At 40.6% G+C, this 16,661-nt stretch overlaps 1 protein-coding gene across 1 annotated transcript in view; it reads right to left on the bottom strand.

The window, feature by feature from the left end:
* Positions 1 to 1,428: 1,428 nt before the first annotated feature.
* The window catches only part of EYA1 (EYA transcriptional coactivator and phosphatase 1), a 196,450-nt gene continuing 181,217 nt past the window's right edge, over positions 1,429 to 16,661 (bottom strand). The window contains exons 13-18 of the mRNA XM_014961145.1: positions 14,547 to 14,605; positions 14,170 to 14,330; positions 13,658 to 13,772; positions 13,241 to 13,362; positions 10,783 to 10,883; positions 1,429 to 2,485 (exon numbers count right to left, since the gene is read on the bottom strand). Coding sequence (XP_014816631.1) covers positions 2,405 to 2,485; positions 10,783 to 10,883; positions 13,241 to 13,362; positions 13,658 to 13,772; positions 14,170 to 14,330; positions 14,547 to 14,605 — 639 coding nt within the window. The 3' untranslated portion in view covers positions 1,429 to 2,404. The remainder of the gene's footprint in view (positions 2,486 to 10,782; positions 10,884 to 13,240; positions 13,363 to 13,657; positions 13,773 to 14,169; positions 14,331 to 14,546; positions 14,606 to 16,661) is intronic.

The following is a 16,661-nucleotide window of genomic DNA, read 5'->3' as shown; positions in this document are numbered from 1 at the left end:
GCAATGACGAAAGAGGATCACAGAATCATAGACTAATGGTTAGAGTTGGAAGGGACAAAACAACTGCTGCCCATCAAACTGAGCCGTTTGTAAACTAGATGCAAATACTTTTTATCCTATTTAAGGTCTCAGCTGGGCACAAGCAGGTGAACAACTTCTGCCTTGTAACAGCAAAGAGATGATAGATGTCCCCTTGCTCCCAACCCGGAGGGCAGAAATAGGACAGACTTGCATACAAGACAACTGTTTAATACGTTCACAAATCAATTTTATTAATTTAAAACAAAATTAATGAAGAAAAATTCTGTACACAATTGTGGACACAACACGCTTTTTGTACAATAGGGCCCAGATAAACTGTTTTTTTCAGTCCGCGAGTGACTAAAAATTAAAATTAAAAAAAAAAAAAAAAGAAGACAACCAACCCCCCATCACTGTCTACTTTGCTTGAGGAAAAAAAAAAAAAAAAGGCTAATTATAGTCTCAATTCTAAAAACTACCCACAACGTGCTTCACGTAGGTGTGGAGTACTGCATGAATTCCAGCACTCATCCTGGGTAAAGTAAAGCACATGTGCAAGTCTGGGTGAGATAAAAACCTCTCTGTTGGTAATAAAGCAATCCACAAATATTGAATTCTAGCAGCAATATGATTCCTCCAATAGAGAAGAGTGTTGTTGTGTAGCTACATTGGTGCTTTGTAGCTCTGCAGGTAGCTGTTTCAAGGCTGGTGTTTTTAGCAAAAGAAAGCAAGAAGAAAAGCTGGAGAATGAACCAACAAAGCTGAGGCTTCTTTTTAATGAAGAGATTTAAATCAGGCAAAGGGAATTGGTACAATTCAAGCCGAAAGTCAGACTAACAGTTTATCTGACCAAGTAGCTCATGGACTTCAGGATTAGAAAAGTCACAGACAGACACAGTCTAGGTTTGTCCTGTAAATGGGTACAGACAAAAGCAAATTTTAACGCCTTGGCGATAACTATTTCAGTATTTCCATTGCCGGCAATGGATGTTATATCTTAGGAAAATCTGACTCCTGGTGGAAGAGGATTAAAAAACTTAAATGTATATGAGTATTCTTGCTCAATTTCTCCAAAACATTCCCATTTCTAATTTCTAAAAATAATGATGATGATTGTTTCCTTCATTTTGGGATGAGACAAAAACTATTCGGTACCAAGATTCCAGTTTAAGTCATGTCTTAAAATATATTTGTGTTCTCTCTCTATGTCTTTAGGGAATTAATCTGCTAATTAATTTTTCAATACTTTAAAAAAGGGTTAATATGTTAACTTTAAAAGAGGAAATAGAAGACAGCAAATAAATCCTCTTCAGTTGTGTTTTATCTATATTTCCTTCATGGGGGGAAAAAAAAATCAATCTTTTCATAATCAGACTAGGTGAGAGAAGAAAAAGGCAGAGAAACAGCTGAGAAGAACAAAACCCAATTCTTATTGACACTTGACATCCATGCTTTTGGTCTTGACAAATTTATCTAAAAAAAAAATCCATTATCTACATATTTATATCCAACGCATTGATAAGGCACCGCACAACAGTTTGTGCACACGTGGCCTCATTCTTCACCAACAAGGCATTACTATCTTTCAATAGCATTTACCTTAACAATATGTAAAAGAATCATTCATTATTACAAATTTACACAAAAAATTCTTCCTGTACATGATTGTCTCAGTGATGTACCTATTAGTTTAAATTAGACATATTTTAAACTACTCTGTAATGTGCTAAAATCAAAAGTCGTTGCTGTACCATAAGGCAAAGGCTTATAATAGCCTTTAATCCTATTATACATATCCTCAGTTATATGATGTCAAAATATAGTCTGTTCATAAATAAGTAAAGATGTACAGAGTACCCTGGGTATGAGAAACCAAAAAGTAAACCTTCTTTACAAGAAAATTACTCCACTGGTATTTTGAAAAATCTCAGTCTTTGTGCAATCAAGTTTGCTCTGTTGAAGAAACGGTGTGTGTCACATTGAAGAGTCCAAAAACTACAAAGCACTTGCAGGTCCTTTTGTTTTCGTTTTTTCTTCACAGGTATGAACCTTTTATTTCCTTTTTCTTTCATTTTATTTTTTTTTCCCCTTCTCTATTTCCTTTTTTTTTTTTTTTTCTTTTTGGTAGCAAAGACGGTAAAGATGAGTTGTTCAGACATTTGCATGGCTTATTTTCGTTGGACTCCCAGCACCCGAGTCAACAGCTGTTCTGAAGAAAAAGACATGCTCCTCCGTTTACTGAAAGGGCAAGGGTTAAGACCAATTGCAGCTGTACGTCAACATGTTGAAATCACAAAGTTCCGTAGTCCAATGCTGACACAAGACACAGGCATCCCGCCACGGGCAGAAGGAGGCTCTGGGGTTTCAAAGTGCTGCTGAGCTGCTACAAGTACTCCAGTTCCAAGGCATGGTGAAGGGCCATAAGGTCAGAGTGGCTCGAGATCCTCCAAAACGGCATAGCATGCTGCGAACAGCACAGACAACATGTAAAAATAACCCCAAGCATTCTGGTATTTAGACCCACCCATTGTCTTTCGCAAGGGCAAGGGGAACTCTGCAAGGAGAGTAAAAGAGCTCTGAGAACTTCCAGCCCTTCACGTTTATCTCTGGTTTCTCTGACCCACCCCCTCAGCACAAATTCTCAATCATGGCAACCCATCTAATTACTAACGCGAACAACAGCAACCAGGTCAGGAGATAATAAGGAAGGGAGGGGGTGTCTCATGTCTTCATAAGAAAAACAGATTTCAGGACGTTGCAGAAGGAAATACTACCTGAGATAATAAGGAAGGGAGGGGGTGTCTCATCTCTTCATAAGAAAAACAGATTTCAGCACGTTGCAGAAGGAAATATTACCTCCATAAAACCCCCCCCCCAAAAAAAAAAAAAAAAAAAAAAAGAAAAACAGCCTACACATGAAGTCCGTGGACAGTCTGAGGTAGGGAACAGAACTTGATTAAAAAACAAAAAATAAAGGAATCACAGAATCACCATGGTTGGAAGAGACCTCTGAGATCATCGAGTCCAACTTTAAAAAAAAAAACAAACCAAAAAAACCCCAAACAAACAATCAAAAAACCAACAAAAACCACACAACATCAATAAAATCAAACAAACAAACAAACAACCCCCCAAAAAACCCAAAACAAAAAAACCAGAAAAAAATAAACCCCCAAAAAAACCCAAACAAAAAAAACAGAAAGAAAACCAGCACATCACACCCACCCACAAGCCAATAATCTCGGGCACTAGATCATGAAGTGAAGGTAATATTTATTATCAAAACATGTTTGTTCCTAGTGGAACTATCCCTGGCAGGTGAGTTAAGAACACAGCCATGGTGATTCAGAATAGCTCATGTGTTGCTCGCATCACTTGGAAAAGAAACTTATCCCAGAGGTTTGTATAACATCGCTCATTCTTAGCACTGATCTTAAAACATCTTTTCCATATGGGACAATTTTAAAATAAATACATATTTTTTTCCTATTAGCTGTAATAAAATCTGTCTGGAGCGCAAATACGTTTGCAAAGAACCCGAATAAACCAAAAACACTAATACCAGGAAAAAGCACACATTACCTCATCCATGAAGGGTAAAAATCTGATTAAGAACTATACTCTAAACCAGGGATTATAGTGTCAGCAAGAAATTTTGCATAAATAAATAAACAAAAAGATAACTATCAGCTTTCATCAGGAAAATATTCTATAAATCCCGTGGGAAAACAGTTTAAATTCAACAATGTTCCGAAGGCTAACGTGATCATGTTCACTTTTTCATTGGGTCAGCTTATGCCCTGGCATCTTCAGGAGGCAAACCACAAGCAATTTATTATCTCAACAGCTTTGGAGTTCCCCAAGCATTTTATCTACAACTTCTCAAAGAGGCTTTTATTATCTCAACAGCTTTGGAGTTCCCCAAGTATTTTATCTACAACTTCTCAAAGTTCTGAGCCTTCATCCTCCTGCAGCACTTCCTGGGTAAATTCCTAATTCTTCTGAAATCAGTGGCAAAACTCCATCTCTTTGGATTATTACTTCTACACTGACCTCCTCTTTTTCATTCAGGTCTTCTCCTCAAATTTTAGGTTAGAGAACAATTTGGAAAACAATGTGAAACTCCTGTTTCCAGCTGCACGTTTACTGTAGACCCTCTAATTTTACCACACAACTATCTCAGGAGGCAAACACTTCAGAATAGCTCCAGTCTGCCATTGTGGGAAAAAAGTCCCCATAAGTAGCTGAAGAGCATTTGGTGAGCACCTGGACAATATATTGTTCTTTAGTTCTATCCAAAAGAAATCTGTTTGGGTATGGGGTGTTTTGTTTTTTTTTTTTTCTCCTAAAAGCAGCCTAGGATGTTACTCAAAGCATAGAGAGGGGTGACGACTGGAAGGTCTGCTTAGATGTGACACTACTGATCCGAATGAAAATGCAATACAGATGCATCAACACATGCCTGCATTCAGAGCATGCCTAGATTTTAGAGCAAGGAAATTTCTTCAGGGAGAAAAGCAAACGGTCCACAAGGAAGCACCACTGGAAGAGTTTCTGTTCTGCTTCGCTTTACTCTAGATTGTTACAAAGCTTTGAGAAAACGGCTGACCAAATCTCAGCTTGAAGACAAATGCATGAGCCATAGCTCTCTTGTTGGAGAGAACAAAACAAACAAACAAACACCTTCAGGGACAGTTGAGATGCTGTTGGAAAGAACGCTAATGGTATTTCCAAAACGCTTTTGCAGATCAAACCTTTCTCTAAGAAGGAAGTGTTAAACATGCCCGTGACACCTACTATTTCTGTATCTTCAACCTAGGCTTCCATCGTACTGTCTCTACCTTCCACCAGCAACAGAAACTAGATGCAATTAGCTTGCTCAGATACAACTCCACCCCGCAGTGTCTTCCCTGATGCGTTATACAATCTATCGTCTGCAATCTGTCAGGTCAGACACTGCCACTTTCCAACTCAAATCTTTCCTAAAGATTCACTTCTTGCACCGCGTCCAGGAAACAAAACCAGCGAGAGCAAAATGAAATAAAAATCCCTAAGCATGCCATTCTCCACACTTTCCAAAACCTTCTGTGCACCTCTCTCTCACTTGGGCTGTGAGATCTTCCTGGAAGAACCCACAACATCTGACAGGGGTATGACACGACGGACAAAGGGGCACGGGTTTGTGCTTGCAGCAGGTCTGTGTAGTGTTTGCCAGATGCCTCCTTTTCTTGTGTGGCTGCAGTTCTCCACTCTTCTCACAAGCCCCCTGGCCAGGTAGGACCTACCTGCTCCCCCCACCACCAAGCCATAGCTCCCTGCTTCTCTCCATCAGCTTGGCACCAGCTCTGCCTCGACCATGGGGTCAAGGAGGTGTAAATTAGCATTCCTAATTTACAGGTATTCACATGTGTGGCGTGGTGAAGGGTTTGGTGGACACGAGCTTTCGCCTGGTGTCTCTGCAGAAGCCAAGAGCCAGTGCCACGGGCCCCCTCCAAGGTCACACAGCAAACTAACGAATAGGGAGACTTGTAGGAATAAATTCTTGGCTTCCAGCTCCCACTTGATGCAGCTCCAGCATTATACTGCTTCCCTGGTAACACCCTCAGCACCACAGAGCGTACACACACCAGGCAGGCAGGGCAGTTAAAGACCCTGATGGATTTAACAGGAGGCTTAGCTTCTGCTAAATCAAATCACAGCAGCTCTTGCTTAGATGCCCACATGCAATATCAAGTTTTGGATTACCCTCTGCTGTTTATGGTCAGATTTTAAACCAAAACTTTTAAGTGGTCGTTATTTTGGGTAGATCTTTCGATTTGAAACTCACTTCAGTGTTCTCTGCATTATTTCTGTCTGTCTGTCAAAGGAGTGTACCTCCGTTTACCCCAGGCGAGGAGGTGTGGAATGATTCTGGAGATCCCCCCCCCGCCCCGAAAACAAAGTGGTTGCGCAAACCTCAGGATTGCAATTAATTATTTTCAGTTCTCCTGCCTATAGGTCAAAAAAAGAGACCTCCTTTTGAGTAAATTTGCCAAGAAATCAAGCGCGCCAGGAAGGCGGCGGCTGTCGCTCCCTGCACAGCCAAACACGGCCCATCCAGATCTCTATCAGTCTGACCCTATGGCACAGCCTCCCCAGCTAAGGGGAGGGGAAAAAAAACCAATATAGATCTATCTCTATATATCTATACGTATAGTATACGTTGGTTTATGCATATACAGCCTCACACACATATGTGTCCATACCTACGCTTGTATGTTCAGGGGGCATATGTGGTCATTTTCACACTAAGACAACAAGTGATTTTACAAAACTCATTTAAAGTAACAAAATTATCACACAAGACCTTCTGCATTACTCTTGTATTAACATGCCCCACAACTATTCGGCCCCATCAAAAGTGGCAACACGCCCAGGAGACAGAATTACATTTTTTTTTCTTTACTGAATGACCAGGCAAGAGTTTCTTCGTGTATATATTTGCTAAATAATTGTGTTTAGAAAGTCAGCCCTGCCAACACTTAGCACACGTGTCACGGGCAACACGTGCCTTCTATTCTGAGCACCCAGTAAAAATGCTAATATCTCATTTGTTGCCGTGGGAGATGACAAATGCCAACCACTAATACACAGGCGGTGCAACTGGATGCATTAGTATCTAATGAAACTATAAGAAAGCTTTTCTTACTCTATATTGGAGGAATATGGTAGTAAAACAATAACTTTCCATACTATTTCAATATATTCCATGTGAATATGAAGCTTTTGCCTTTTAAAAAACATTAATTGTTTTGCAGAGGAAACTTTTTTATCATTTAATTTTGACGATATTTTGAAATGAAATACGGTGGCAAAAGTTTGAATTTGGCTTGGTGTAAACAGCATGAAAAGTGAAGTTGTTATTTTAGAAAATCTAACAATTATAATATTATTAAATAACCTAAAATATTAAGGTATTTTATTTCTGAAATAGAAGCAATATTATTTTTCAGCATGTATTTACTGAAAGAACAAAACGACAACTATTGTATTCCACAAAATAAAGTGTTTCTTGTTAATACACGTGCAAAACAAAGCTATTTTTTGACGGCAACACCGAAAAGCGCAGACTATCCTCCTTCCCTTAAATGACTACATATTTATACAAAAACCTTACTCCGGCAACACCGAAAAGTGCAGACTATCCTCCTTCCCTTAAATGACTACATATTTATACAAAAACCTTACTCCTGAGATTTGTGATGGATTTGAATAGAAAACTCATCGGTTTCTGTCATCTTCCACGGTATTTTTGTTGTCCTCCTGCCAGATTTGCTAAGCGGTCGTCTCTACTTCCTACCCCCAAAACCTGACCAGCACAGTGTGACTGTGAGCTTAAAAGCAGTGGCATATTGGATACCCATTTATATTCTATTTATTGTTCCACAAAGATTTATGATTTTTCCTCCCAATTTCCCTCCGAGGCAGCGTGACCATTTTGGAGACAAAAGGGAGAAGCCGCTTTGCCCAGGCTCTGCCGAATCATCACCTGATGTAAAATCCAGTTCCTCGGTGCGGAGAGCCTCCTCCTTTGTCTCCTCTCACAAATTAGAAATCCTTTGGAGGATTCTCCTAAGTAGAAAAACTCAAGAGTTGGGGCTTTTAGAAATCCTTTGGAGGATTCTCCTAAGTAGAAAAACTCAGGAGTTGGGGCTTTTTTGGGGTTTTTTTTGTGGTTTTTTTTTTCCCCTGCTTTACGAGTATTTCCCGACTGTGTCTCCAAAGGCAAAGGCACAAGATGAGCTCAAACAAAACAAAACACAAAACCAAACCAAAACCAGAGTCTCTGGCAGGAAATTTATTCTGCAAAAAACTGTGTCACCGGGGATGGGGGGGGGTGGCACCGGGAGGAGGGGGCTTGGACCCACAGCCACACCGATAGCCGCCCCCCAGCACCCCCTCGATTCTCTCCCACCCCTCTCCCTCTCCCTTCCTCTTCCTCTTTTCCTGAGGAAGCTGATCCGAAGGCACCAACCCCCGTGTGAACCCCCCAGCGTCACGGTCACCCTCATCCAGGAGGGTTGGGTCGTTCCTCCCTCTGCGAACACAAACCTCCCCGGGAATTTTAACCCTCCGATAAAATATTTTGCTGGAAACAAATATTTTGCGGCAAAACAAAGGTGTTGAGACCACGGCTTGTCCCACTCTACCTGAAACGCAAGAGCCTGTGGTTTCCTCAGGGTATTGTATTTATTTTTCATCAATCAAAAGAGGCATTTTTATGAAAAAACAGTCTATCCTAACAACGTTTCTCGAAAGAGCAATAATCTCTTAAACGGCATTAAAAAGTTTCTATTATTTTTACCACAATGACAACAATAAAAAGATTTTAAATGCGTCCCTTATTTTTCCTACTGCTGTATTGGCTCAGGCTTTTTCTGTGAATGGCATAAATGAAAATCTTGTATGATGATTAGGCAATTGATAAATTATTGGTAATCTATTTTTAATAGCAAACCTTAACTTTCTTACCTCCTGAACTGGAAGTTCAGCTTTTTTTTTTTTCACCAAATGAACACAGAATACAAAAAAATCCCTCAAATTAAATAGGTTTGAATTTATGTGCTCACTCAAAAATACTCATTATTTTTTACGTGTTATCAGTGAAGTGTCTATTTAAAGTGGAGTGTACTTTTTACATTCTAAGGAGTGTAAAGGAAAGTACAAATGCCAAGGGCTTCACCAAAGGCCAAACCACCTCAGCAAAGGGCTGTGAAAGGGGTTAAAATAAAAGCTGTCCCTGCCCTGAGGATATCACAAATGGGAAGGAAGGAGGGAGGGGACCAGCTACCGAGATTCAGGGGACAAGCAAGGCGATGGAGTACATCACGAGATGGTTAGGCCACTTTGGATTGATGGGCTTGGGGTGGTTTTGTGGGGGTAAACCTTCTCCTGGCTTGTTTGCAGCCTCTCCAGAGCATGTCTGGGCTTTTACTATTTTCTAATACCATTTATTCCTCAGGGTATACTTCTTTAAATCGAAATACAGTATACACTAGGGTGCATTCCTGTGCTCGCTCCTCCTAATAACCCTTAAAAACCACCTGGGGGGCAGAGAACCAAAAAGGCATCATCTGAGTTGGGACCAGCTCCTCGTAGCAGGAGGCGCTTGTGCCGTTCTTGCTCTTGTGGGAGACGAGGGCCAAAACTTTGAGAAACAAAACCCTGCCTTCACAGTGGGAAACGGTGACTTCTTTGTCGGTGGGGGAAGAAGCAGGAGAAGAATAGCAGAAGCACTTTCCTTAATCAAATTAATAGTTTCTGCAGAAAGGCAGGGCTGCTGGTCTACTTATTGACTCCTCTGGCATGGCTGCAGCAGATAATTTAATCCAGAGGATCTAACATGCTTTGGATCTGAAAATTCCTTCCACCGAGAAAGAATACACAGAAGTAATGGCACAAAGGAACTTTCTATACTGCTACTCCTCTTAGCGACTGGAAAGGCTTTTTCTTATGCTTTTCTGAATCATGTTTCCTGTTGAAAAAAGCATTGAATTAGATAATGTTACCGAAAGGACCACTCCTGCCATTATCATATACAACGCTATTTCACCCAGCGACAGAAAAGGAACAAAGAGAAGATTTTTTTTTTTTTTTTCTCTTTTCCCCCTGATCTTAAATGCAGCTTTTAAAATGTAATCATTTACAGCGGGAAAACATTTCTCCACAAAGATGAAAGGCATTTCTGGAGGAGAAAGGAGCGAACTGTTCCCCCTCAGTCCACCAAAGGGATGTCTGAAACTGAGACTCCGCGAAGCGCTGGGGACGAGCCGGGAACCTGCCCTGAGTGCTGCGGGGGCACAAAACCCAGATTTCATCAAGCAAAACCAGCCAACGGTTGTTAAAACGCCGTGAGGACTAATTAGTTTCACTTCTCCAAGTCAGAAAGTTACGATGGAAACAGGTAGAGAAGTACCATAGGGAGTTGCGTGGCAGAAAAAAAAAACCACCCAAAAAAAACAGTTGTGTAAAAGCAATTTACCTGTAAAAGGAAGCAAGAACAGAAATGCCCATTTTCCTATTCTTTCTACTATTGTTCAAATCGCCAAAATTATGCCTCATTCCTCCAAGTGAAGAGTCTGTGTCTTGGGTAGAAGGGCAAGGCCAGGAATAACTGCCTATTTTTTGGGAAGCAGTGCTTTTTATGGAGTTTGCTTCACAGCGGGAGGGGGGAAGGGGAATTTTTCCCTTCTTCCCAGAGAAAAGCAAAAAATAATAAAGACATAGTCAAATAATATCCTCTGCTCAGGTAACTGAGGTTATGAATGCAGGACAAGCCACAAGAAAACTGGAATTTCTGTACACCTACTCCAGTCCTTTTCAAGGTGTGACACATACGTATTCCATACAGTGAAATAGCACACTGCCTTTGATCAGCAAGAATTGCCTTTTTTTTTTTTTTTGGCTTATATTCATAACATCCTATGTGGTATTTTGGGGACGCCAATGAAAACAGAACTATTCACTCTTGGCACAAAAGCCGGGGTCCGTTTTCTGGCTCCTTTTTGAAATACATCAAACATACGTAGCTGGCTTAAGGTGTCTCTTGGACACATCATTATCTACAGGTTTACGCAGCTTTCTACAAGATAAGGTCAAAACACATTTCATAAAGCAAAAAATACAAACCCCAAATGTCAATGCATGCTCTCCCATGTCAAAGAAAAGACAATTTCGCTTTCAGACTATTGAAATCAACCGGCACTGAAAAAGAGCCATTACCTTTTTTGCGCCTTGTTCTTCTTCGACACCATCCCCTATAACAACATACACCACTTTTCTTCCAAATCTTTGAATTATTCGCTCAAAACAACTTTCCTTGCCTGAAAGAAAAAAAAAAGATCAGGCTGTTTAGGACAGGTGGTGATGGGATGACGTAAAATAAATCACTTTTTAGCCCCAATATCTCCCATTCTACAATAAATAATTAGAGGTACCAGGAGAGAAGAGCCTCTCCTGCACGGTGGTGTATTGACTGCAGCTTTACTCCTGCCACAGCAGCTGAGAGGCAACCTTAAAATCTGCTCTGTGAGATCCTTTAGTACACACACCATGGTAGACACAGCGGACTAGAGGTCCGCAATATCACCTTTCATGTCTCCTGCCCTAATCTGAGACAGGTTTTTCGACTGCAGCTTTACTCCTGCCACAGCAGCTGAGAGGCAACCTTAAAATCTGCTCTGTGAGATCCTTTAGTACACATGCCATGGTAGACACAGCAGACTAGAGGTCTGTGATACCACCTTTCTTGTCTCCTGCCCTAATCTGAGACAGGTTTCGGGGGGACTTTCCCCTACGAGGAGAATTCTCTACTGGATGTTTGCAGCCAGCATCGCGGACTGAGCAAATTGATTGAATCTGAGTTGAAATTCTAGCTTTTTCTCCACAACCTGTGACAAGATTAATCACAGCTCCTGAAACAGTAGTATCCTGCCTTAGAAGGTCACCCAAAAGATTTAAACGCCTGTAATCCAATACATGGGCAAGGTCCTTGATCCTGCACTGGGATCCATTAATGTAGCTCATTACTTCACTGCACAGACCTCAGGAAACGATCCCAATGCTCCAGTACTACCCGTAGGTACTGATACTGGGAAGCTTCAGGTACTGGTACTGGGAAGCCAGAAAGAACATAAATGCTCAGAGTTGAGTTTTCTCAAATGTACCCATTCTATAAGATCACTTTGGTCTGGTCATAGTATGTGCTTACCAGTGTGAATATAGCAACTGATGAGAAAAACTGTTTTTCAAAATAGTTATTTCAGCTACAGAACAATACCACTATAAGAACAAATAGGTTGGAAATTAAAAAAAAGGTTTCTAGCCAGCAGAGAAGCCAAACTATACTCCGTGATACCCTTTAGCAGTAGCACCAGGAATAAGAAACCTCCAACACTAACTATGTTGAAATGGTGCTTCAAAATTATGAATTTTGTCATGTTACATAAAATCTCATGTTTTCCTGTGACAGTCATAGAATCATAGAATTGCCTGGGTTGGAAGGGACCTTCCAGATCATAGAGTCCAACCATCAACCCAACACTGACCAAACCCATCACTGACCCATGTCTCTAAGCACTATGGCTGCCCATCTTTTAAATACCTCCAGGGATGGTGACTCCACCCTGGGCAGCCCATTCCAAGGCTTAATAACCCTTTCCATGTAAAAATTTTTCCTGAACGTAGTTTTGCAAAAGTACCCTGCTGTCCTGTGTATGTGAAGTCGTAAGTGAATATTTATTAAAATATGTTCTGACTACAATATGCATTTTAAGTATTATAATTCAAACTTTTAATTTAAAGTTTTGACAGATGGTATCATAACAATTCTATCCAGGAAACTGTCTTAAATCTTTTATGCTAATGCTTTCAAATTTCTACATAAAACTCTCAACCAAGCTTTTTTTTTTAAAAAAAAAGAACCAACAAAACCAAACAAAAATAACCCACCATTTTTTTCTCAGCCATTTGTATTATCCTGTATTATAGATACTTAAGAACACATGAAAAATGTTTTCATATAGCCCACAATTTTGAGGGAATCTGAGATAGAACAGATATGTCATAATCACATTACAAACTACAAGCACCATTGCCATCTGGTCCTATGTACTTCTACATACTCAGAATAACATCTTTTATATTGAACCAGAAAACAGAAATAAACATTGGCCTGGCTGAAGCTTATTACAGTCAGTATGAATGAACTTAAATAATTACATTCTGCAGCAAAACATTCTTGCTTCTGGTAAATTGTTTACCAAAATTTGCTCCAGAGCCCATGAGTGAAATGGAGCCAGGACTTACCTTTACAGAATTTCTTCTGCTGATCTGAGGACACTTCAGCATTCTGTACTTACAGTCTATTAAAAAGTCTTTTCAACTGCTACGTAGCCTCACAGTTTTGAGAAACAATGATAAAAAAGCAATTATATTTCCTCTTTACAGAGGCTGCTTCAGTGTTAATAGAGCTATATGAAGCTTTCTGTGGTGGATCATGGCAGACATTTGAAAAGCACTTTTAGAATGCTTCAGCATGAAAAGTGCTTCATGAGATCAGATATAACTAATCTCTATGTTTGCTACAGTTAATACATGCAAGAAATAAATACAGACTACAATATCTTTTTATTTAGAATTACAGCTTCAAACGTATCACAATATTATAAAAATAGCTCACCTATTTTAGTTGCACTGTAAATATTCTCTATGGGAAATACAACCCCTAGTCCATACAACAAGACTTTTGCCAGAGCTGGAATTAGCTGAGTAGTTGTTACGAGAATGTTCACACAGTTTGTCCTACGGAAGAGAAGACACAAGCATCCTTTTTTTTTTTAGCAAAACAAAACACAATGAGGAAAACCTTACCCCTCCCATCAAACCCTCTCACCATTATTATTGCCACTTATGAAGTAAAGGGTTTTTTTTTCCACCTTAAAGGAGAGCAAGGTTGAGTGGCATGGTCAGACCAGAACAAGGAGTGAGAAGAAGGTCTTCCAGGTTCAGCATTTTGCCCACCAGACCAGTCAGCATTTTCTAGATCATCATCAGACATCCTAAAGTTTCCCAACCACCCCCTACTCTTCGTACTCACCTCGAATGAATAAGGGTGAGTGCTTTCAGTGCAAGTGTTAACCAAGAATCCGTCAAAGCTTCGATTTCTGCTCTTAGCTGTAACCAAGCTTCTCTTTTTGCTGGACCAAGGAGACCTGTGGAGCAGATAAGGGCATGTCTGCACCGAAATTAAGTAACATTCCGTCATTTTCCTTTGCTTTCATTACCTCAGAGACAACTTTCCCCACGCTGCCAACTAACCACCGCCGTGTTACGAGAAGGAACAGAAACCGAAAGCTCTTCCCTTTCACTACTCCTCGTCTACCATTAAAATACTTCAGAGCCACTTGCCTCCGACGTTGTTTTTGTAGGTGTTATATATTTCTTTTACTCGTCTGTAGCGGAAGGCCAATTTTCTCATCCAGTCCACTCCTCCCCGCACCCCCGTCGCCAGGCACAGATTCGCGCTGGTGGCGGCGGCAGGAAAGCCATCCGTCCCGAAGTTGTAGCACTACTCCTCGTCTACCATTAAAATACTTCAGAGCCACTTGCCTCCGACGTTGTTTTTGTAGGTGTTATATATTTCTTTTACTCGTCTGTAGCGGAAGGCCAATTTTCTCATCCAGTCCACTCCTCCCCTCACCCCCGTCGCCAGGCACAGATTCGCGCTGGTGGCGGCGGCAGGAAAGCCGTCCGTCCCGAAGTTGTAGGTGCTGGTCAGAGAAAAGCAAAAAAAAAACAAAAAAAAAACAACCCCAGGGTCAACAACAGGCGACATTCCCCCACCAGCTACTCACTTCGCTGGGCTTGCAAAGGCTAAGACAGCTACAAAGGCAGCGCGGCTGCCGTGGGCGTTACGGCACTTCGTCGCTTTCCTTCCAGGAAGGAACTGGCAAAGCAACGTTTTATCTCCTTAATTTCTCCTGTACCTTAAATCTTGACCGTTGTCGTCGGAAGACACGTCGTCGATGTGAACCTGGTCGCATTCCTAAGGCGACAAGAAAGAGTTTATAATTTTCTCGGGTCTGGCAAATCTCGGAAGTAAAGCTACGATGAGCTACGAACAATCTGCTCATCAGGGATATTTTTAATTGTGGAAATCAGTAGATGGCAGTCTTGTTAAAACAACTATTTTACCTATTCCTTGTGCTCATTTCTTAGAATAAATGCACACCATCATTAGCTACTACTGTTAAACGGCTTTCCCAAAACACATTTTTGTGTTTAGAAAGGAAAGTGGTTAAAAACAATTAGCATATGTGTTCCATAAACGTTCTTGTAGCCTTTCAGGTACCTTAAAACATCACGCTGCTCAAAGCTGATTCAGTCAGTGCATAAGTGTAACTGAAACCAGACATTTTGGTAAATGTAACATATTAGAAAAATTAAACCTGATGCTAACCGCCAATGAAATTATGACCTCTGATTGCTGTTGAGCCACACACCAACACAGCCTGAGGCCAGTGTTTCAGAGGAGCGCAGACGAAAAATCTGTTCCTAGTTTGCCATTCATTTGAGAGTTGTGAGTTTCCTTCTCTCCCTTTGGTCTTAGTGCATGAAAGCAGCATGCAAAGATGAAGAAAACCCGACCAGAAACAGCCAAATCAAACCATCTTTCTTTCGGCGACTTGTGCGCAAACTAACACGGCACATTCATAATTAGCTTTGTCCATCGCTAAATTAAAAATCGTAAGGCGTACTGTTTATCCACCAAAAAAACATTAAAACATTACTATTAACAATTTAACTTTTGGCAGGAAAACAAATAAACCCCTGGCACTCTACATCAATCTCAATTCAACGCTTGAAACAATAATGGATTTCAATTATTTTAATAATTTCCTCTTCTCTCTCTTAATGTGAAGTCCTATAACAAACGCGATCTATTTAAAACATGAAAATACTGCAATCCTTTATTTTTGTGTTACTGCTTTCCTCTGAACAAATTTTTCTCTCTCCATGGATTTGTGAGGAAGGGAGGGAAGATAGAAGTGGAAAGAAACTCAAACCAGCTGTTCCCTAACAGAATTAAAATCATGACCCTCAACCCTTTTTCTAAAACATCTATTTTCCAGCCAACCCTCTCCCAGCAAGCAGCAAGCTCCAAGGAGGAAAAGACTTTGACCCTGTAACCTTCTCCTCCTCTCCTGAGGTCAACAACCTCAGATAAGAAAAAAGCTGAAGAAGTCTATTTGGCCTCACATGATGGCTGTGGATTCTAGAATTTTAAAAACACAGGTCTACGAAAAATACCTTCAGAAACTTTTCAAACGCTTCGAAGGACAAGGTGTGGTTGTACCAGGATTTTGCACTTGTACAACATATTCCTACTGTAATATGTTCTCTGTTGTATTTCAGGCATAGGGAGCTTGTGCTAGAGAAAGAGGTAAGAGCTACAACCAGCACAAGAAAGACAATACTACATTTGCTCAGATTTAGCCACCATACAGTGAATTTCCTCCTCAGGCAGACAATTGCATTAGATGTACAGACACAGCTGAAGCTACAAGTGTGAACATATGTTGCCAGGCTTTGAAAATCAACTTGGCTAAAAAAAAAAAAGCCGGAAGCTTCTTCAGCGAGTTATCAAATTCACAGAAATTAAGCTCTTTTTTTTTAGTTTAAAACTGAAAGGAACTGTCCATCCAAATGCCTACAAAGTTAACTATTCAAATATGAACCAAGCGTGAGCTAATGAAGGGACAACCTCCTGCATCCACGAGTTTGCCATTGTAGTTACTATTCCACTGCTCAGTGTCTACTCAAAGTCTCCACGGACAGAAAAGTCAAGCATGAGTTGTCAACATAGCAGTGAAAATTATTAAGTCAATAACCTCCTCCTCCTCCAGCTTGGAAACTATGAATCACAACTGGAACGAGCTGCTGGAGAAGAGGATTCAAAACAGAAATCTAGGAAAAAGAAACAATTTTTTTAGTAACCGCAAAACTAAAGGAAGGAGCTGAAGACCAGCTTCTCGCAGAAGCAGTTGAAAGAAGGAATAACTCAACATATTTCCAAATTCAGCTCTCTCAGGCAAAAGATA

The sequence above is a fragment of the Calidris pugnax genome, unplaced genomic scaffold (genome assembly GCF_001431845.1).
Source record: "Calidris pugnax isolate Ruff unplaced genomic scaffold, ASM143184v1 scaffold331, whole genome shotgun sequence".
NCBI lineage: Eukaryota > Metazoa > Chordata > Aves > Charadriiformes > Scolopacidae > Calidris > Calidris pugnax.
The sequence above is the reverse complement of the archived record's forward strand: the minus strand, read 5'-3'. Positions and strand labels throughout refer to the sequence as shown.